The following is a 23326-nucleotide window of genomic DNA, read 5'->3' as shown; positions in this document are numbered from 1 at the left end:
TTGTTCCGTTTTATTGTTAGCGCGCGTGAGAGATTAGAACAGGAAGACAACAAATGTCATCAGAAGAAAGTAGCAAAAAAGTGTGTGTAGTAAAAACATTGAGAAAAATTGCACTCATGATCATGATCCCGTCAATGAAAGACTGTATTGATACTTTGATTCGCGTTTCTTGGTGCTGCAATTAGACAAAACAACATAAACATGACTCTCAATACAAATCGTAACTAAAAGCAATAAACAAAAGACACTCCAACACAAATAACGGTGTCTTCCCATTTGAACCTACAGAATAGTGCTGCGTTTGCTTCATTAGCTCGTTACGAACCCTGAACCGTTAATGTTGATCGAATTGAGCACATAATTTGCATAGCCTTTTACGGAAAGGTGCGAATATTGTCACATTGCCCGATGGCAAATGGAGTATAGCGTCCTCCACACATACACCTTCATCACGTTTATTTACACTTTGTTTGTACCTTTTTTTTATTGAGATATACCTCTTCGCCCGTAAGATCGTGTGCCATTGAAAACGTGTGAGTTGTTGAAATTGTCATGAGCTGTACTGTATATCGCTTCACCGCATGTTATAGGCTAGTGATTTAGAGGTGTTGCTGCAGTTTTACAAGCAAATCAAGCGATAAAATGCGATCGTCCTCGCACAACAACAGCCCCTGAGGAATGGCCTAAAAGGAAGGAAAGGCAAATCTAATGGTTTGATGAACCGGCACGTACTCGTCGAACGCCGTCCAGTGACACCGAGAGCAGTGCGAAAGGATCGATAATTTATGGGCAGTAGTTAGAGCTGCAAGCAATCACACATACTCTAACGCGCACACACACATCCACATACACCCACTTCTCACTTACCCGCGCGAGTGATCAACATACTGTGCAAAAAATAAAAAGTGCAAAGGAAAGCGACATCTTACCTCACAGACGGGGCGGTAGAGGGCTGGTGAACCGATGGAAACATATCAACTTTTGGCTTGAGCAAGCGAAAATTGGCACCGGCAAATAAATGTACGCGACCCGGCGTCGTTGGCCCCATCGGACACCGGACAAGCGCTGTTGTGTTTACGTTTCGTTTCGTTGACGCTGTCCCGCGTCGGCTAGCCCATCCAAGGCATCGTGTGCTGTGTTGGTATAGTTGGTTCTGAGGCCGCCGCCCGACGACGACGACACGCACCGGGAAGGGTTTGGAAGGGATGTACGATGATCACTACGACGAGACGAACGATCCAACCGTGCCGCGCTGCTCCGTCACCACGTTCCTGCACCGGATTGCGTTCACGGTGCTGCATGCATCTTTTTTCCTGGAAAATGTACGATGATCCTCTGTAAGAAATCTCTTTCCCCGGTTTCCCGACAGTAAGCACACTTATACACACAAGCGGGCGGGGGTTACCACAGCTTTTGCAATCGAACCGGAGCTGTCGCCATTGTAGATTGTTTCCAGCTAATTGACCCAACGCGAGGCTGGATTGGCTGGACATTGGAGAGTGGTCATGCGTGACCGTTAGGTTAATGAGAAAAACATCATCCGAATAGTGCCCCCCCGAGTACTCTCGCCGGCAGTGTCCAATGTCGCGAATTATGCAAAACATGCTGCCTATGGCGACACGCCGTTTCATCGTCCCGATGAAGCAAATTCAAACCCAATATTCTGGGTATTGCTGACATTGTGATGACTGCGGAACAGCCTGCCCTGTGTCTTGCTATGAGTCTACCTCACAAATTTCCTTCCCCATCGGAGCGGAAACCAATCTTCCAACATTCCAAGCCTCCAAAAAAAAAAAAAACAATATACCGGCTACACCGAAATGCCCTGCGGTGTTGCTGATTTATAACTTTACCACCGCAATGGATTCTAAAGAGATTTATGCAAGTGTGATATTTCGTCGCCACCTTCGCCCTGTCTACGCCTGTCCCTTCTTATCCCTCCCCAAATTCCAACGTTTGCGTGTGACAACGTGTCTTGGCGTATGGTTTGAGCGAGAAAATGGCTACAATTTTCGTACCCAGTGGAGATTGCGTTTTTATTGGTCTGCCCAAAGTACCCCGAAGCGCTTTCAGGGTTTTCGACCCCGAGAGAAAGAGAGAGAGAGAGAGAGGGATTGCATTCCACAGTTTCCGCCGAACTCCGAAAGTTCACCAAGAGTGGTCGGTCGTGGGCGGAATAATTCGCGATCGTGTTCAAGGATCGCGCAAGTTTGGAGCAAGAATCTACTCGGCTGCTGCTGCTGCGGCCCTTCTCGATCGTGATCAACCGAGACTGCGAACCGCAATTTACGCGTACGCAGCTTTATGCTTACTGCCCCGTTTTGTGCAGTGTTATTAAAACCTGCACACGAGCGATGGTTGAATTTCATATTTCAGCTCTTTGCATGCGAATGTCCGATAATGTACCGCATGTGCAGCACAACCCCAGCAGAGAGGCGACATTCCGAGCCTGTTTTAGCCGGGGTTTGAAACGGCACAGAGGATCAATAAACCTGTCACGGTTGGGTTTGCATGTCTTTTTTTTTGCTGCAGGTTTTTTTTTTTTTGTTTTCAAACTTTGTACCGCTTTTACGTTTTATTTCCTCTCGAATTTTTAAGATGCTAAACCGTAAATATGGACTCCGTTTGCGTGGAAGCAATTTTTGCGTTCCTAATTGCTGGAGCTTTGCATTTTAATGTTGCACCCCTCTTAGTCTGGCGCAATAAAATTTAAACGAATCTTTTACTTTCCGTACCCTGCACCTCGTGAGATGCCAAGAAGTTAACAGAGAAAATACGCTAAAATCGCACAGCAAGAAGTTTAGTGCAAGAGGAGCGAATTTTGGTAGCAAAAGAGGGATTGAGAAATAGCTTTTTAGTTTTGCCGAAGACGCTCCACTGCATGTAACCGCGAAAGAAGCAGAACAACTAAGTAAGACATTCATTACCGTTAATCACATGCGTGAATCAGGAGTGCTGTGCGCGAAACAAATGCATGTGCGTGTGCACGGTTGAAGGCACACAAGATTCGGAAGACACGTTCCGAGCATTCTTACAAACGAGAAGTTTGCTGCATCTTCTGATGAATTTCTTGGGCTAAGGTTTGGAGGGTTTTAATGAACTCATGGCCCTCCGGACGGACGGTACTGATAAAAGTTGAACCGATCGTTTCTGACGGCATTCGGCAGCAGAAGCCGACATTGGACCGGTTTTAGAAGGACGGACTGATCTTATGCGAGGGATAATAATTCGTTTAAAAAGCTCCAGAGGTGTAGCAGAAGTTAATCAATGAGTAACTTCATTACCATAAGCAAAAACATTCCTCTTCTCGACCTCCGGTGGCAGTTTTCGCTTCATTTGTGTCACTCCTCTCCGTCCTTAGCACTTTACGTACTTCCTCTTCCTACTAAACTATGTTGCGGCCGATTAAAAATTACAATTCGACACGGCAAATTCCGTTTCAGCTTTGCTTTACGTATCCGCCCTGTTATGCTTAATGTCTGCAATGCTCGCGGGGGAACTGGCGCACTCGCTGGAATGTTGTTGTTTGGCTGGTCCAACCGCCATCATCACGCGTCTCACAATTCGATGTGCCAGTGCAATTGCAATTTTATTTCGTATTATTGACCATACGACCGCTTTAGCTTCATTAGCGCGATCTCTCTTTTATGACGCGATCGGACGTAATCGAACACAGTGTATTATATAGCTATAGCTTGCTTCCATCGCCATCGGATCGGATGCTGTTACACAAGACAAGAAATGTAAATAGCGCTGCACATTAAAGGCAGAATGGCAGAACAGGTTGACATAATTCCTAATCAATTTGTGCAGGATGATCAGACGGTTATTGTGGGCTTAATTGCGTCATGTACTGCATCATGTGTGACACAAGTGATTAAAATTTGCCTTTTTTCATTTTTATTTGATTACAGAAAAATGGCCGGGAAGAGGAACAGCAAACAATCAACAAGTACAACTCGGTGAGTATAGATGAAGAAACTCTACGTAAGCACTGTTTAGGATATACATTTTCTAAAGTTCCCGAACAGAGTAGCATTCAAAGACAGATTACAGCGTTTCGTCTCTGCGCGAGCCAAAAGCTGTAATTAAATTTAGATCATCATTTGAGATTATATTTAATTTAGACGTTGAGGGTAAGCTTTTGCCGCTAGGGTTATGTTCTCGATGAACGACATCATTCAGGAAACGGGCGCGTCAATGTGCTAGACGATCATCTAAATTGAGGTGCGATTAGCTTCACACTTTGGGTACATTTTCCGTCCTTCGGACGGGCATGATTTATATGGTCTACACATCGAACGGACCGTACTGAAGAAGTCGCAAAAGGAAAGATATTTTTTTTCACTTCTTCACTTCTTCAATTCTTCACTATGTTTATGTTTGCTTTGAAATAGTTCAACGAGCTAGAGTTATAGGGAATTAAAAACTTGCGAATTTTAATTTCAATCATTGACAATGCACATACAATTTCACTTTCTAGGGAATTTAAGGGAATACAATGAAATATAAGCATTAAATGTTTGTTGATTGTCGTTTTTCACTCTTTGCATCTTTGTTTGTTTGTGGTGGATTTGTTTTGCTAAATTCTCCTTGAACAAACATCGCCAACCTTGATAGAAAATTCCACTTCAACAATGCTTTCGATTGTCTCTGAAATGAAACGGATATGATGGTGATCACGTAGCTTCATCATGTCATTTACATGTACGATTGCATGACACAACCCGACTGCACTCGCCATGTCCCAAGTCTGCTTGGTTGTCTTTTCGCTTGCCAGTGAGATGCTGATCACGTCTGAGACGGAGATTTCACTTTCAACTCACTCCAAACGAGAGGTTAACCATGAACAATTGCAAAGTGAAAACATGTCAAGGTACTAACGTTAGTCGCAGGCTGAATGATTGCCTTCATTCTGATGGCTATTGTGGCAATTGAAGTTTAAAATTTGTCTAAATTATATTCTAATAATTACGAGACATGACAAAAAAATCTCATCTTCCATTCAGTATCATCACCGTTGTATAACAAGCAGTATGTAATAAAACTTAACTACTACGCCGGGGTTTCCCGTCTGGAAGACGGAAGCTTGTTACCTGCTAGTATGATCTGAAACAACTTAAGGAACGGTACCCAACTAGCCATCCATCGTGTAGTCCGTTTATGACGCTCTGTAACTGTTTCACACATTCAACCATAAATTATGGTAATGAAATAGTTCCATTATGTATGTGAAGGTAAGCAGTGTCGGGTTGCGGAATGCTTCCTCGCAAAACCATCGTTTGTGCCTTCGTTGGATAGGGGCTGGACGGATTATGGAAGCCTTAACAAAGTATCGTAAAATGTAAATGTTTCACTGCAATCTAAGCAATGGCAGGAAGAGAGGCTCCACGTTGTTGGGCAGTAAACGCATTGCTTGGCATTTGTTCAGAAAGTATAGACATTCAATTTTTATTCATTTTTTTAAGCACACCAAAAACAAGCAGTGCTCATTAGCGCTATTTCTGGAGATCCTCTTTAAAGTAGCATCATATCGTCCAATTTATCATGCATTGAACTACCTTAACTCTCTGAACGGATTGAACGGGTACCCTTTGCAGAGCTGTCCAAATGTTGGCAGGATGAGGGCAATTTTGTCTGATCAAATAAATTCGCCTCAATTTCGTTTTGTATTCGAAACTACGTTTCCTTTCGCTTTTGCGCGTCGGAAGATCGGTAACTTGAACAGAGGGAGTAGTACTGATCATGGTTTGGTTCCAAACAAACAACAAACGCACAGCCATATCGATAGGAGAGCATCATTATTGTGCGTTGTCCGGGTCCGATTCGGGAAACAAACCCAACCACAATCGATCATTATTTTGGGGTCATGCGCGTTCCGAGGTCCAGCAAAGTAATGATCGGTTAGCTGGGGCGTATTTCATTCTTCTTTTTTTTGTGGAACAAATCTATAACTGTAAAGAAGATCGGCTCATAGGTTCACATGATGCCCTAATGGGGTTTGTACTTCAGGCTCAGCAATCGGTCAAGATGCTCGATTTAAGACGATTTGGACAACAGGGGAAGATCATATAAAGGCAACGCATTTCGAACACACGCCGATACGGTGCGCAGTATGCGCGGTAAACGGTATGTCCCGATTTATGATTGGCATTTAAAAGAACCGACCACTGATGCAATCTTACTGGCACATTAGATCGAGATAGGGTCATCGTCGTTCTGGATCTTTCAAGCATAAAATGTGCACGTGACATTTTATGATGGACTATCGCATGCCGATGAGAGACAGGGAAACTAATCTCCGTGCTGGGTCTGGTACTGCTGCTGATGATGATGATGATGGAGTGGTCGTAAATCTATAAAATAGAGAAAAACCGGTGCGTCACGGCATTCTGATGGTTTGGAAATGGGGAAAAAGCTAAACGAGCAGCGTCCACCGGAATAACAAAACAACAACAAAGCGGGCACGGGACTATAAAAAGCCCTAAAGGGAATAGAGATCGCTATCTGAGAATGAAAAAAGTTTCGTGCTCCAAATTTGGGCGCCACGCTTGTCTGCCATTGCCGCGCTTCCTAAGAAAAGCGAAATCACATCCCTCGTCTGTGCCGGAACACCCCGTCTATTCCACGAATAATTTGGCATCTTTGTTTCTCTTTCTCTTTCGCCAGCTACCACTGCATACGATCAACGCCCAGCAGCAGCAGCAGCAACAGCCCAGGCCAACCACAAACCTGAACCATGTAAATAACAACCATTACCATAATTATTCGCTTCAACCGTACTACAACCGGCAGCAACAGCAGCATCATCAGCAGCAGCAGCAACTACAGCATCACTCGTATCCTGTCGCACGAATCGACGAGGAACCGGCGGCCCAATCGCTCCGGCTAAACTACGTGACGGAGCGGATTCTCGCGTCAACGTTACCGGCCCGGCGGCTTCAGAATGGGTCGTCGTCACCGCACGCCCCGAACGGCACGCCGCCCGTCGACGAGCACGAGCGCGAACTCATCAACATGCTGGAACAGAAGCATAAGCAGGTTGGTATAGAGCGAGATCCTGTCCTGTCAGTCATATAAAGCCGGCCACGGCTATCTCACCTGCTTTCGGATGGTGGATAATTGAATTAAATGCGTCCAATTCTCCGGAACGTTCGCGTTCGGTGCGCGCGCCCGTTCGCAACTCTGTTTGGCAGCCGCTTGACAGGAAGCCGAGGATAAGCTTCTTAAGTGGAGTTGCGTAACGCGTCGTTTGGAAAGCTCTCGGAGCGCAAAACAGTACGCAGCACGGTAGAATATAAGTCCACCTCATTATCCGTTAGCTTTATAATCACTCAATCTTACTAGCTGCTTAGTCTCGGAAGCATTTCCTCATCTGGTTTTGTGCTGTCCTTTAGCTCGCTTCTAATTTCATGCTTTGTCCATCTTCCAGAACTACCGGATACTGGATCTGGAGGCGCGCCTCGTCAACATCACGCTCGAGAAGCTGTGCGAGCTGTGCAAATACATCGATTCCTGGCTGGGCAGCGGGAAGGAAAAGATTGTCGTTCTACAGGACAGGTGAGTGCGTGTGTATACGTGTGTGACTGTGTGTTAGGATCGGCAGAGTTTAAAGGTGACCGAACGGTGTTTGAGAGCGACCCCCAACCGGCCGGAGTCCGGGCGGCGGTAATCCTACACTCACGTCCGTCACGTCTATGGGAAAGCATCGATTGCGTGACGGCGATATGTGTGTAAAGGGGGCTGCGCTTTTTTCGGTCATCCACTTGAGAAGGGACCACCTTCGAGCAGGGGTTTGAAGCATTCGAAAAAAACGAAAGAACGAACCCCTTTGCACTTTGCTCTGGCATGTTGTCTCGGCAAACATTCACCCGATCGTCGATGATGATGATGCACGCCCGCAGTCCCTCAGGGTTTCGTTGTACTATCTGTATTTATTTATTTTCTTATCATCTTCTAGTCTTTTTTAAAAAGCTTAACCTGGTGGCAAGAACGTCTGGCCTCTGAGGGAAAAAGCAATGCTTACTCAAGCCACCGGAATTTAAACTTAAAAGCGGCTTAAAGCGTTGTCGGATTACCGGGCGCTCATTCTTCGGATCTGTACCGGTCGCCTTGTGGGTTAAATAATCTATCAATTTAAATTTGAATGCCGTTGAGAATTGTGGGCTGAAAGGTCTTTGTCGAACTTCGGAACATATATCCAATATCTTTAGAGCTCATCAAAGCATACATAAATGTTGATTTAATTAAACTTCTTGGGTAGCTCGTCATAAGAGCTGCGTTTCGAGTGACCTATCTCTCCTCTTGAGAAGTCTTTTTAACTCTGTTCGTTTGTGGTGACAAACTTCTGACGACCCAGTTGCTTGTCATCGGCTTTCAAAAGTTCACCGCCAAGAACATTGTAGGACACACCAGCACACACCATTAGCATAAAATGGCTCAAAGTGTCATATTTGAATATTTACGGCCAATTCAAAAGCCGCGCACTGGAAAACCGTACCAACTCGCCGTAGTTGATGCGTGTTTTTTTTTTTTTTGTAGCGGTATGCATATGCACCCAAGGTGCATTATGCCGGCTTATTGGCTTACATCTGTTTTTGCCGTTTTTGTTTGCATTTTATTGTTCCCTGCCAGCAAAAAAAGCCCCCTCCAAGCACGGTGGTGGACGACGCAAAAAGTCACAAACGCCGACATGTATGCCACCTCACGAACTGGCGCTTCATGCGTGTAGTACCCCACCGTCGTACTGGGGCCGTGCAAGATGTACCGATGACGGTATTTGCAGTACAGTAATCAAATCTCCGAATCGGGGAAAAACGTGTCCGTGTCCGAATATTAACATCGGACAACCACCAACCGTCGGACAACCCATCCCGCACGGCCGGTCAATCATCGACCATTCTCTTCGCTCTTGCTGTGGGGTATTGTGCTTTAACCTCGCCGTAGCTTCTGGTCATTCCACATCCCCTCCTTGAACCGATCGATGCGGCATCGATGGCTCGGTGGAGGAGCACGGGCGGGGGCAGCACAACGGCAATTTGTTGCTACCTTTTGTCGTCGTCTCTACACCGGCGGAAGACACACTTCACCGTAAGCGTATGCAACATGCAAACACAACAACACTGGCGCTAGCGGAAAGGGCGAAAGCTGCGACACAAAGAGAACGCATCGCAAACTTTCGCAAACCGTGGAGGAAAGGGGCGTCCGTGCGAGTGCCGTTTCGCGATCCTTTATAAATAATGCATGAACATAGATTTTTTAAGCAATCAGTTTTGTTGTTGTAACGATTTTTGCCGGTACCAATCAATTTTTCCGCCTGCTCGGCAAACAACACAACTATTGACCGGGGGGCCTGGTTGATGATAAGAAAGTGGGTACATCGGGCAAGAAAAGAAACACAAGCTGCTTTAGGGATTTTAGAGATTGTGACGAGATTACAGTTTGGTTTGGTAGTCTGTAGTTGCGGATATCTCACGGTTCCTTCAAGCGAAGGAAGCAAAAACAAGCGAACTCCGTGCTTTGTTGCAAACGTTTCGAAACGTTCGTTGCGGTGTGCGCTGGGCGGATATGGGCGTTTGATTTTTTATAATCTTATTCAAACGATTTGGTGTGCCGCACGAGAAGAGGCGAGGAACCACACTGTTTTGGGCAGACGAGTAAACATCGCGGAATGTGAGAATGTTATGATTACTCGTTCGGCCAAGCAGACGGGCAAGTCATAATTTTGCAACGTTTTAATAATACATTTTTTGTCAGATTTGGCTTGGAACGGGTAATTGCTAATGAAAGCGCCAAAACTTATTTTATAATATTTGTGACTGCCAACAGAAGACTGAAACCATTTATCTTTTCAATGCGCAAACCGTGATAAGAGCGTGCACACACCTAATGTGAACAGGAAATAGCACATTAAGCCCTCTCTGTACCCGGTCGCCACGGTAAATCTGTAATTTGGGCAACCATTCTCACCCGAAACGATTCGTGCGAATGCTTTAATTTGCACTTACTCCAAAAGAGCCAAGCGTATTCGGCCTCGAATCACCAGGGTGCATGCAGCAACGCAACAGGAAATCGTTTCTCAAGTTTGGTTTAACTTGTCAGCACCACTTTTCAAGCTAGGCTGAGGATAGCAAAAGGGGTCATTTCAGGGAAGTTAACAGTTATTAACCTCCTTTTTACACTCGTGATTCAGGTTTTCAAGACTTCGCTTCCCTCACACGACCTGAAATCGATTTCTCGACGAAACGTTCACGCGACTTGCGTTGAATTATCAGTAAATAATAATTACCCTAATAACGATCTTGCCAACGATAGGCACTATTGTGTGCAGCATCAATGGGATGAAACGGATTGCAAATTGACGTGTCAAAATTTATAACACGACATGCGCGCGAGCAGCAGCTTTGTTGCACTTGTGCGTCGGCACACAAAAAAGCGGAAGGTCGCAGCATGAGTTGCAGTTTCAGCCCTCTTCCATTACGCCCATTAGAATGTTTACTCTCTTCTACATTTCATGTGCTGTTGTTGATTTATCGAATTCTGGGTCTTTTTGTTTCGTTACAGGGAAGATAAACATCGGCTCGGGACGGCGATCGCAGCGTACCTGCAGTATCAAAAAATCTGCGGCTCGAACATTCCGCAAGCTAGCGGCCACTCGAAGAATTCCCTTTCGCCCGGCGGTACCGACAATGGGCGGCGGACGCCCACCTGGCTCGATCTGGACATCTACTCGATGCAAAAGTTTCTGGAAACGGTCGCCGGTCCATTGCGCATTCCTTCCCACAGGAGGTAAGTGACGGACCTCTGCTCAGCCATGCAAATCTATGACAGTGTCCTTATAATGCATCCCTCTTACTATCTCCACCTTCCAGATACATTCAATACTTCTCCGGGCTGCTGTCGGGTGTGATCAAGTTGAATTCGTCCTCCTTCTTCCTGAAAGCGATACGGGTCGAATCGCCGCCATGTTTGCACTACCGTGCCATAACCGTCAACAGCGAGTGGCGCAGCTTCATCAAGATCTTCGAGGGCGTCCGGTGTCTGTTCACCTCCGACATCTACGTCATACCGATCACGACGCGGCACTTCATCTACGAGATCAAGCATCCGCTGCGGTTGCGCGGCGACATCCTGGTCCGCTGCTACCAGATCATACCAAATAACAACAAGGCGACGTACGAGAAGGAGCTGATCGCGTCCGTGCAATTTCACACATGTGCCATAACCGAAAAGGAAGTACAATTCACCAAGGGAGATGTAGACTTCGCGTGCGAAGACGAGCGCTTCTCCGCCGAGCACAGGATGACGTTCTGCTTCGACACCGTGCCGAACGAGCGGCCGATGATACTAGTATTCCAGGATCCGCTCGTGCGCATAGAGCCGATCGCGGAGAACGGTGATCTACTGGAAACGATCAATGAAGGTAAGAATCGTGAGCATTATCGATTTAGATTTTAATTTTATGCGCAACCACTTCAAAAAGGCTCAAGAACAGTCCACTGTCGACGTTGAGACGAAAGTCGACATTCGGCTACATGTAATGCCGATTGCATACTTTTGGGCGGATAATATTTACAGTGTGTAGCGTAACTATTACTGGCAGTACTGCTCTGTAATGTAGTATTGCTCATAGTTGCAAATTATCAAAATGATATTTTTGCAAACTGAAACATTTCTATTTTTAAAATTGCATTTGTTTATATATTTGATGTTATGTAATAACTTTGCAATGACATTAGTCATCCACAATCGTGGTCGAATTTTGATAATCTTTATCTGAATCGACATTCGTATGAAATATCTTATTTTTCGAAACATTCAGTTAGATGCATGCTTTACAGTAATAAACTTATTTATTTCCTGCAGTCATTCGATGTTGTTTCTAGTGCTTTCGTTATTTTAGAGCTTTGTTCTATGCAGCTTTCTTTGATATATCAGGAATAGATCCTCTTTCAAGCCAACATAGTTTTCTTAGTATCGCGCACTGGTTTCATAATCACTTACTAGAAGATACTAGAGTCCCACACATCAGTAGGAACTTGCTAGGGTTTTGGCTCTCGCGTACGAGTTATAAACAAAGACAACATTAATAGCTTCATCCGTCGTTGAGTAGCGATCAAAACACTTAAACGCTACCCCATTTATAAAATCCTCAGCCAAACCGTACCGTGGCTGTAACGTGATTCACCTGAGAGGTCAACATTTGGGTCGAAGGATGACATTGTTTCCGCCTTTTACACCTTTCCAATGCACGAAATATGATACAATTACATCCATTATTCATGTTTTACCATGCAGTGAAATCTGATCTCAGCATAATTGTAGGCTGGGAAATAGCGTTCACCCGGAGCCGTACACAGTACACCACCACGAGGGGCAAGCTCCACCGATATCTTTCTACAGAGTGCGTAATTAATTCACTCTAATTTATTTGACAAACGTTTGATTTATTGATGCTGTACGTAGAGGGGCTATTTTTGGACCAACACCACCACACTGCGTTACGTTTTACCGCGCATTAGACCCCCACGAAAGGGCGCTATTTCGGGTGTGTCTCCTCCTCTTCCTGTACCAAAACACTGATACCAACACTCTCGTACTCTCGGGGGCATGATGATTCATCGGCCGGCGTTACAAACTTAAACCATTCGCACGTCGGTGCTACCGTTGAGCTGATAAACTTCTCAGCTCCGCCTTGGATTGACTGTCAGGCGAATGTTTAATCAACCTGCGAAAACAGCTGTTGGATGGCGTGTTCGCAATTCAATCTTCGCGCCTTGCCTTTCATTCACCGCAGAAAGTGGCGTTCTTCGGGACATTAATGGCCTAACGATACGCTTGTTTACAGATTATGATGCTTATTTGCAGGAATTCTTCTTCCTGTTCAGATTCGGGTGTGGTATAAATTTAGAATGTGTACCTTCGTTTTGACTCCCCCTCCTGCTGACGCCACATAATCATAGAGCGGCTAATTTCTAACCCAAAATATGTTGTGTCTATGCGAAAGATGAAAGATATCTTTTTTCTCGTTGGCACTTCATTGTTTGTCAAGAAGACATCCAATTCAACATTAACGCCACACGCGGCGCGTGTTGTGTAAGAACTTTAAATGGATAATAACACACCGTGTGGTCGGCAACACGGATCCTCTTCAAACAGTGTTACCAACAACGCAGACCCAACCCTTCCCAACGCAAATTTAATGTTGCCCCAGTAAACACAGTGTGTGCATTCGATGATTACGATCGATTTATTGGAGCGCTAAACAAGCGCGAAAGGTTAACACTGCCAGGCAATGGTAGTGTGTGTCTGTGCATGGAAAAGGTTAATTTATTGATTGATTGTTTTATGATCGCATCGTGTAGGTGTGGCGAGCGCAGTAGCGCATCGGGTGACGACCACGAATGATGTGGATGATGATGATGGTGAGGAAGATTATCGCGTGTTTCGGCCTTGGCGGTATTGATGAGCATAACCTTCACTGCGCCGTTATGGGCAGGTTTGTTCGTTGCCTTATGGTGGGTTACTTCCGATGTTGGCGTTTTATCTATGCCATCAGTTTGCTTAGCGAAATCGATAAAGTGTATCACACTTTTTCCTATTTTTCTGCTTTATGCTATCACTGCTCACTTTCGATAGGCCTTGTTGGTGTGTAAGTTTATCCTTCCTGTGTAAACAGATAGAAGCAAATTGCGTTTTTGTAAACGCAGACCTTGTCAAAGCACATTTTACAGCGACAAAAAGCGAAATATTCATAATTTCGCTCTCTAAGACCCGAACCAACCGGTATTTGATGTCTAATCCACCCGAAATGCGTAAGATTCAACAAATAAACAGCGCGGTCTCTCGTCCGTTGGTCGTGTATAGGTCGGGAAACATTAACGATACGCTCCAGTTATGCTCTCCCGGCCTCGCTTCATTGTACAATTGGCTTGGCTCCCGGCAGCGAAGGCAACCAGAACGCCGGATTGCTTCATTTTGATCAGCCCGTGAGCACACGGCACAGCACAGCACTATGGAGAAAATGTTAGGCATCATAGATTTTGAGAGTTGTGCAATCATAAACGTTGCCAGCCATCCAGAAAAGCGGCCCGTCTTAAGACTGGCGACGGAACGATGTTTTGGTGGTGGCGCTATGATGTTTAACAAACATTTCAAGCACAACTAGTGGTCACGGCAAAGTGTGATTATTATTTTGCGGCATTCGTAACTTAAACAGGTGTTTGTTATTGAAGCATTAAGGCAATAAACATGTTTAAGGGCGTAACGAGAATTCATGTCAAACGCGTCCTTGAAAATAGTACTGAACAAACCTCTTCGCCTTAAGAAATTACCCTAGGTATCACTAGACAAACCTTTAGGCAGACGTTTACACATGGTTAATCTAATCTAATCTTCTCGGCAATACCCTGGTACCGCAGAATCACATCCAGTGTCATGTTTCGTTGCTTCTTTTCTCGAAATATGAATCTGAAGTTTTCTGTTTTGCGACTCCACTCTTCCCCCAACTTGTGTCTCTAGAAACAATTCCGCTCGATGGTCGCAGCCACTGACGCGCGTGGGGGGAACTGTTTCGCCGTGCCGGGGAAACTCGCCGTGCGTTGAGACTCTCCCCTTTTCACAACGCGCGATGCGTTCGGTACGCAATCCAGAGATGGGGTGTTTCGTGCGCATGTGGATATCTTCCCGGGCGTCGTCGTTAGCGTGCGCGCAGCCAACTGCTAGCCGCTTGTCGCGCCAAACGACGGGCTTCGGTGCGTTGCAGTGCGTTCCTCTTTCGGGAGTTGCTCCCTGGTCGCGTTCTGGTGTGGTTCGGCGTGCGTGTGTCAACGAAACTGTGTCACCCGTGTCCCGTCCCTGTCTGTCTCTCGCTCTCTTCTTCTCAGTTCTCTCACACTATGAGTAAAATGGCCTAACGTCCCGAGATAGTGAATGTTTGTGTCCTAGCCCCCTTGGGCGGACTTGGTGCAAAGAAAAATCGCGATGATAATGCGAGACAACCAGTCTGCAAAGTCACATTGTGCTCGGGGTCCAACAAATGTGTCATCACTGGGTTGCGAACGGGTTTTTTTTTTTGCAGCAATGTCTGATTGAGTGCAAATGTGTGTTCGTTGCTGCTTTCGATAAGCAGAGTAAAATCGATTGCAGTTACTACTCTGGTGGAAGAAAAGTGTGTCGGAAAGGGCTGACGGTTTGTCTGCCGGAGACAAAATGCTACGGTGTAAGTGTCCTATGCGGTGGTGGTGCTCAGTTATCATAAACCGTTTTAAGTGAAGATAAATATCGTATTTAGTACATATGTTTAGTCATGTTTTTAGAACCAATGTAAAGGAGAACCACAGTCACTGACTGTGAGACCCCACCGGGTCAGTGGATGAACTTTGAGAAGCAATCCCGCCCTAGACAACAGCACGCTGCGGGCATATGTATGCTCTACCCAAGTGTCTATTTTCAGTAGGCCGGAATGGGGAACACATGAATTTATGTTGCGACAAACACGCACCGTTGTCGTAGTGTGACGTCAAACCACTTGTAGATTCGGCCTGTATTTAGACAGCGTGTTTTATCACATTCAACCGGTAGCATCATTCCCCCCAAAAAAAACATCAAGAGTTATGATAAGAAGGGAGTAAAATGTTGCCCAACTATCCGGTCGGAAAAGAAACCTCCATTTTGGCGGTAATATTAGCCATTGCGTGATGATGATTTCATTAAGTAACCAAAACCACAAACCATCTGTGGAACATTTGGCCGGTTAATGGTTCGACGCACGATCAATATTCTATAAATAAAGTCATGAACAAAGGTTGTGCTATTGCGCGAGTTGTGATTTGTTATTGTTGCCAATGCGCAACCGGTTTAATAATTAGAGCCGGACATTCCAAACTTTCTTCTGTCGCCCCCCTCTTGTTGCCACAGAATCGATTGTAGTACACGGCTTTTTACTCTTCAATCATTAGAAAAGAGAGATAGAACATTCATGAAAACACCCTGAACTCCAATATCCTGAAGCCTTGAAGTCTCGGTGTTTGGCTCATATAAAGCGACTTTCTGAAGCAATTCTGAACGTGGAAAGTTTGACCGAGCGGGCATATGCGGGATTGTTTACTTCACGCTTTGAAACCACACCGACTCGGTTCGATCTGTTACCAACGGTCGCGACGACGACCTACCCACCGTAGGAAGTGTATTGCATTCTATTTCGGTAACATAACCGTTCACCGACCACTGCACGGCAGCACCACCCAGTGCCAGTTCTGTCGCTGGAAGTGTGAATGCAAACGGGGGAAACGAGGTGGGAAGTGCAACCTGGGCGGTAAGGCAACATGGGCGAAAGTCCAGTCACACCTACGCCCCAAACAACTCTTGCAACTGCGAACCACGCGCAGCACCCTCTCAGGGGAGCTGTTTGGCTGGGGCAGGGATAGTAAGTCGTCGCGAGATATTTTGCACAAGATATACACACCCGGGTGTCAAGTATGTCGCGCGTGTGTGTGCGTCCACTACTCTGGCACGAATCCGTGCACTGATTGGGGGAAACCGATTCCGAAACGGAAAGGTCGCACACCAGACGGCACCACCAGCGCTTTCCAGGTGACAATTTCTGCAGACATGCAGCGCTTTTTGTCTCACCCCCTTTTAGTCGTATATCCACGAGAGAAGTTTAAAGGCTCTGGGTGCTTCGTCCACTGACCAATCTGCAACCGAGCATCGAGGGACAAGTTTGGCAGCTTTTAGGCTCGTTAGGCGGCAGGGATAGCCTTATGCAGAGCGTTCGCTAAAGGTCTGGGAGTTGAATTTCAGAGTTTAACCAATTCAGTGCGTTGCCGTTGTGCGGTGCGGAATCATTCCACTGTGCGTCCCTGACGAGGGATGAAGTTGCCTTTTCGATTTAAATATTTGGTAAACTCACAAATGGGCGTTTTAAATTACCGGTGCCAAAAATTTTACCATCACTTTCGGGAGGAGGGCTATAAAGCGCAACCCCTCTAGCAGGAACCATTCCACAAGAACGCACAAAATTTCGATCAACATTTTCTAAATTAAATTTCCTCCGCTTCATCTTCCTTTCCGTTGTCGGGTGTGTACTTACTTTCGCGCCCGTGTCCACCGTGGATGGCTGTCGTCGTCGTTGGTGGGCTCGACGTGTTCGTGTGTTTGCTTCGAAACTTCATCACCATGTCGTCATAGGTTGGTCCAAAAAAGGTAAACTGATTAATATATTGCTCGCTTGGGTGCTTAATTACACCGTGTGTTCGCACTGAGGGGCACTTGACTCGCTGGCAATTCACAGGGCACCAGAGACGTCCAGGGACGGACGCGAGGAGATCTGATCGGTTGAGGGCATTCTTCTTGTGCTTGCAAAGCTCCTCGTATCAGTTTGCTTCGCATTTTGATTATTTGCAGTGTGTTTCCTCCGCTCTATTCACATAATTTCTCATTTTGATCTTGCGTTCATGCACTTCCTCCCCAAAAAAACGGGGCTATTCAATGCCACACCCATCAAGAAAATGCACCAAATGACAGCTATAAATCATCCACATCATCCATAGCGTTAAGGCTCTAATTATGAAGATGCGTTCGCAATCAATCAATAATTTGACAGGTCCATTCCAAACATTTTCGATCTTGCCAAGCAAGACGCAAGAGTTGTATAGCGTTCGTGTAAAATTGATGCTTTCAACAAATTTGTCTCTCTGTATAGAAAAGGCCTCCCAAGACGCGCTCCCTAGTGGAAATGACACCAAGTGCCACTTTCGTACAATCGCATCTTAACGCTTTCTTAAGGAATTAATACTTCTTCAGACCATCTTGCAAACAGAGCTCTTTTCTGTTCACTCTCACACCTATGGTATGGCGAGCCGTTGTTAGCAAGCGTTCCGTCGCATTACATCAAAAGAAGTCGCGGGTGGTGGTCGTGGTGGTGTGCGAGCGCGTTTGCATTTGAAGAAGAACGTTTAGTGGAAGGCTTGTCCACGAGCGTCCGAGATGATGTTCGGCACCGCGAACGCGACGACGGTACCTTTTATTCCTTTTTTGTAACCGATAATCGACTTAATCATTCTCAATTATGTCTACTTTCGTCCGAACAGCGGTTGATGTTGATCTGACACAGTTGATTTCTGCGTCTTTGTTTTGGTGTGTGTATGTGTCTTCTTGTCGTCATCGTGCTCCGAAGAAACAACCAGCAAACCAGTTTGCCTGTGGGGTGGAAATTTTGGAGAATCTGTGTTTAGACAGACGTGCCGAAACTGTAGCATGACGTTGTCGTCGTCTTTTCCAGGGTCGCCTGTTCGAAATCCGATCCCATCTTGATCCCGAGTTACCAATTTAAACACACAATACACAACCCTGGCGCCGATCATAATCCACAGAGTGCGTGCTGTCCAAATCTCGGCGTTTCTCCCTTTTTGCAATCCTTAGCCCGTGCAGCGCTTTTGACCGTCCGTTTCAGTACTATCCCACACTTTGACTTTCGTGTTGCTTTTCTCGGTCCCCTCTACTCGCATCGCGAACCGCAACGCACTTCGCTTCTGCTCTGTGGCACCGGCGGCACCGGGCACTCGCGCACACCGCGGAAGGTAATCAAGATCGCCAAGTAGACCAAATTTGGAAGCGGGACCGATTTCGAATCCGTTGGAGGGAAAAACACGCACCAGAAGGTCGTCGGGTGTAACAATAATGATGTGTAGTGTGTTTTGATCCATCGCGAGCGTCGCGCGGGTCAGTGTTCGTTGGCGGGTTCGTCCAGCAGGTCCTCCCGGGCGTGTAATCTTGCACCATTCGTACAGCTTTCCATTAACATAGTTAGCAGTGTGTCTGTGTGTGTGTTCATTCTGTGCAATTGTATATACGTGTGTGTGTGTGCTTTATTCCAACCTGCGAGTGAACAACCATTTTCGCCTTCGTTCTCTATACTCTCCAGATGAGTCCGGCCATACGCAGGGTCCGCTGGATGGATCGCTGTACGCGACGATACTGAAGAGCCCCAAGTCGCCGACTGCAACGACGCACCTCATCTCGCCGCCGGCCGAGTTCAGCAACGGCAGCAGCAAGTCGTTGCTGCTGCTGAACGGCAACGGTCCACCGCCCCCGGTGCCGGAGCGTTCCAAGACGCCGAACTCGATCTATCTCAGCCAGAACGGGACGCCCCGCAGTACGCCGGTACCGTTTGCGCTGGCACCGCCACCCGCCGCCAGCCCAGCGTTCGGGGACAGGAGTGTTAGGGCCGTGTCGAGTGCGAGCAATAGTGTCAGCGTGAACAGCAGCTACAGCTCGTACCAGAGCGCCAGCCCGGGTGTCGCCACCGTACCCGATGGTGGCAGTCCCGGAGCGACACTAGCGACGTCCGGCGGTACGAAAGCGAGACCACCGTCCGCTCAGCAGGTCGATGGCCGCGAGTCGGTGCGCAGTCCGCTGACGGTGTCCATGGACTCGGGCATCTCGAGCAGTGGCCCAGTTAATCGTAAGTTGTTTGCGTTGACGAAAAGCCTCCTCGCGTGGACAAGCGAATGGGTGGTTTTGTGTGCCTTCCTCTCTAATCACTGGCGCACGCCGTGTTCTTGTCTCTTTCCATCTCTTTTCTGCATCGTTTTTGGGACATTCGGACCGCTCTCAGGTCGCGTACAGGGATCCAGCGTTTCGCCGTCAAGTTTTCCAAGCCCCCAAGCTAGTCCGCAAGGTAGGTAGAGAGAGAGAGAGAGAGAGAGAGAGAGAGAGAGAGAGAGAGAGAGAGAGAGAGAGAGAGAGAGAGAGAGAGAGGACGTACATTCCGCTGCTGCTGCGTTGCATTTTCTCCACACATGAGATACACACGCACACACACAAGGGGGAAGATTCCAGCATCTGCTCCGGATGATTGGGAAGGTCTTCCAAGGGATTTGTTTGCAGTACGACACGCGAGCGAGAGAGATTCCAGTGGGAGCGCACGTTGGGGCAAGTTCGCGAGCGCGCGGCCAGAAAGCTGGTCATCGCCATAAAGGGACGCCTCAATGTGGTTAGCGCTCAAAACCCTTCTCAAATCAAGCTTCCATTTTCCGACACTGAAAGGAGAGTGTTCCCTCGGCAACGGCTCAGGTGGATGTCAGCAGGGAACATGGGGTACACAGTAGATGGTGGAGGAGTTCGGCCGGACGGTGAAAGACTTTCAGGCACCGAGGCCGTCTCTACCAGCTCCCGGTACATTGGTTACGCGGGAGAGCAGCAGGATGTTGGCATATGTATCTTCTGCACTGGTGTCTCCGGCGTCGCCGTTTATGGGAGCTTGTCTGGCCGGCACTGAGCCTTCCGAGGAGGAGCTACCGAGGAGGGGGCCCGTGTACTCGGCTCCAAAGTACACACGTATTCTCACCAGGGGCATACAGCAAGGCCCACCTTTCCTCAAAGCCAAGCCGATGATCTCGTACGTCCATTTATGTAACTACACCTTTCATGATCGTGTGGTCCACCCTTCCACCCTTCGAACGGTTCCGGCCCCTACAGCCGCCTGGTAAACGATCGATAAGAGAAATCAATCTCAGTAAAGCCCATCGCGACCGTGCACTGCAACGGTCGCTTACAGAGAACCGCATCGGGAGAAAGAAGTCAGCGCCTTTTACAGCTTAACTGTGCCGATACAGTTTCGACACAAGCCGCCCTGCGTCCTTATTTCCATTCCTTGGCCCGTGGCCCTGAGACACCTTCCGTTTCGTGCTCGGGAAAAAGATGTCACCTATTTCCGCGTTGATTTTCATCGATTCTTGGAAATGTGGCGTGGTGGTGGTGGTGGCCGCGGCGGCTACTACACGCCAAGCCGGGGCAGATTTTCGCCAATGGAATGGAATGCACCGGGCGCGCATGGTGTTTGGTGGTACCGGTTGGCGGGCTTTCATTTTTTGCTCTCCAATCTTCGTGCACCACGCGCCTCCTGCACGTGCTCCCCCCCGTTCTCACCTATGCATACGCTTTTGGGACGGAACTTCGCCCGGAGTGCCCCGCAATGCATGGTTCGAGTCCGGGTGTCGATCATTGCCACCCGATAAACACCTTTTGTGAAGCATTGTCCTCGGTCGTCGGTCGTGTCGTTTGGGAAGGGAATGGGAACGGGCTAAAGGCGTGATTGAGTGATATTTGTTGCTGCAGTCTCGCATGTGCATGCCTGCACCGTCAATCTATGGGACCGAGGCGTGGAAGAAAGTGAAATTGATAGGAAAAATGGTTCGTCGCTTAGCTTTTTTTCCAACCGCGTTTGGGGGAACGGTGTTGGGTTGTCATTTTTTGTGAAGTAAATCGTAACTTTAGCCACGTCCGAACACGGGTCCAGATGGTTCACAGTTCATGAATTATTAAAGTTTTGTGGGCAAGGCCCTTTTTCCATGCCTGTTTATTATCATTTTGCAAGCTCAGGCACCAAAAGTGTTTAATGGGGATCGCATAGATGCATTGAATGTATCCCTTTCTTGTTAGCCTTTTCTCTGTATTACATTAAACCGATGGCCGTATCACAAAAAAATGACACCAGAAAGAGTAATGGATGTCAGTTTAGGCCTTAATTCATCACACCACAATGTTCCGATTTTTTAAGCCGCTCTATTTAGGACATTTTTTATTAAAACGTATCAATTCCCAAGCAGTTGTGTATCGTTAACGGCAACAGTTTGAACAAACAAACACAATATATGAACTCCACACTGCATTTCATCCATCAAAAGTCAACACTTTTCATCGTCTGTCACCCGCCCGTCATCCCACCGCAAGGGTTGCCTAACGCAATGTCCATAACGAGACCGTCAGCGACAGCGGCCCAACACCAAAAAGCATAAATTAATTCATCCTGCAGCGGGGCGCACCGATGGAATGAAGTTTTGACGAGCGAATCCACGTACGCGCGCGCTCGCGTACACACACACACTAGAGCTTGTTTAGGGCCTTTTTCTCGCGCATAGTTTCTCACCTTTTTTTTTCGTACCGACGTACCGCGGCAAAGATCCGGGTGCACTTTTGGTGTTGGAGATACAATTTTTCCATTTTTCTCGCCCAGTACAGAGGTGGTCAGTGACAGTGTGCGACGGTGTAGTCGCATCGATTATGTGAACATCTCTCTAGCTGCTGTCCTGGCCCGTCCCGCTCTCTCTCTCGCTCCGTTTTTGATCGTTCACACACATATTTGGAATAATTTCACGATTTTTAATTACATGTATCTTGTACCACTGCCGAGACAGGTGATCCAGTGGCGGCTGGGCTGGGGCAGTGTGTGAAAAGCCGCAATGTTGTGTGTGTGTGTGTCGCTGCCGAGTTTCGAAAGCCGGCTCAGTAAGCGGTGGGTGTCCCCAGCACCGCGCTAAGGTGTAAATGGCAATCCCGTCGTGGTCTTTTCCATCTTATCCATTTTGGAGCGAGACTCGCCTCGAATGCGCTCGCTTCTCCCCCCCGGGTCGGTACATACCACGGCCCCCGGGTTGCACGGTTGACACACGTTTTTGGATCGTTTTCCGTCCCTGATTGCGCTCGCGGCGCAAACGGCCAATATAGTCAACGGATTCTTTTTGGTGATCGAGCTCCCCCTCCTTGGGAGGAGCCGCTCCTAAGCCTAAGTGTGTACGGGAGTTCGAAAATCTTTCACACCCGGCGAGGTACACACGACGGCGGTGACTTGCGTCCAGCGAAAAGGGCATATTCGTACGGGACCTGATCGCGACGGCAAGCTCCCGATTTCATAAGTGAGGTGTTACTCCGCATTGCTGGAAAGGTGGGAGTTTGGCGAGGACCAAAAATGTCTCATTTTGTCTCAACCCACACGTTACACGCCGGATTATTGTCGCAAAAACGCAGGCAACAAAGGAGGGGAGGAAATCTACCAAGCTTCCAATTAACCTGTCAACTTCAATTTGAATTCTTGTTGAGGTGCAAAAATTGGACGCAGGTACATTGAGCTTCAGATAGATTTCAAAGTTTTGGTAATGGAGTTAGATGGCTTTGAGAGCATCTCAAGCTTTTGGGCGGTCCCGTGGTACATAAGTCAACTCGGACGACTCAATGACATGCCCGTCATGGGTTCAAGCCTAGAATGGACCCGTCCCCTCGTAGCAAGGATTGACTATCCGGCTGCGTGGTAATGAATTAAGTCTCGAAAGCCTATATAGACCGACATGTCCCCGCGTAGGACGTTATGCCAAATAGAAGAAGAAGAAGTCTTTGAGAGCAAATTTGAAGAGATACCTAAGTGCCCAATATCTTGCACAATACTCTTACATTAGTTTCAAGACTTTGAAGTTCCAATTCCTCAGATCTACATTTCTTTCCGTGCGAAGCTGTTGGCTTAACTCCCCACTTATGCTGTTTATTTTCG

The 23326-nt window shown here is 47.2% G+C and overlaps 1 protein-coding gene across 11 annotated transcripts in view; it reads left to right on the top strand.

Annotated features, from left to right (window-relative positions):
- Window positions 1-23326, top strand: part of LOC120947859 (tensin-2) — a 109196-nt gene that overhangs the window by 68077 nt on the left and 17793 nt on the right. For 8 of the 11 annotated variants that reach the window (XM_049606328.1, XM_049606325.1, XM_049606321.1 and 5 more), the window contains 8 exons: window positions 3915-3962; window positions 6670-7041; window positions 7433-7560; window positions 10564-10788; window positions 10872-11422; window positions 17191-17205; window positions 18926-19465; window positions 19619-19681. In XM_049606328.1, the coding sequence (XP_049462285.1) occupies window positions 3915-3962; window positions 6670-7041; window positions 7433-7560; window positions 10564-10788; window positions 10872-11422; window positions 17191-17205; window positions 18926-19465; window positions 19619-19681 (1942 nt within the window). Of the gene's footprint in view, window positions 1-993; window positions 1323-3914; window positions 3963-6669; window positions 7042-7432; window positions 7561-10563; window positions 10789-10871; window positions 11423-17190; window positions 17206-18925; window positions 19466-19618; window positions 19682-23326 lie in introns of those variants that run through there. The other 3 variants (XM_040363636.2, XM_049606322.1, XM_049606326.1) reach the window with 3 other exon arrangements.

This window comes from Anopheles coluzzii, chromosome 2 (genome assembly GCF_943734685.1).
Source record: "Anopheles coluzzii chromosome 2, AcolN3, whole genome shotgun sequence".
Classification (NCBI taxonomy): Eukaryota; Metazoa; Arthropoda; class Insecta; order Diptera; family Culicidae; genus Anopheles; species Anopheles coluzzii.
Note: the sequence above shows the minus strand (reverse complement) of the source record. Positions and strands in the feature narration are given on the sequence as shown.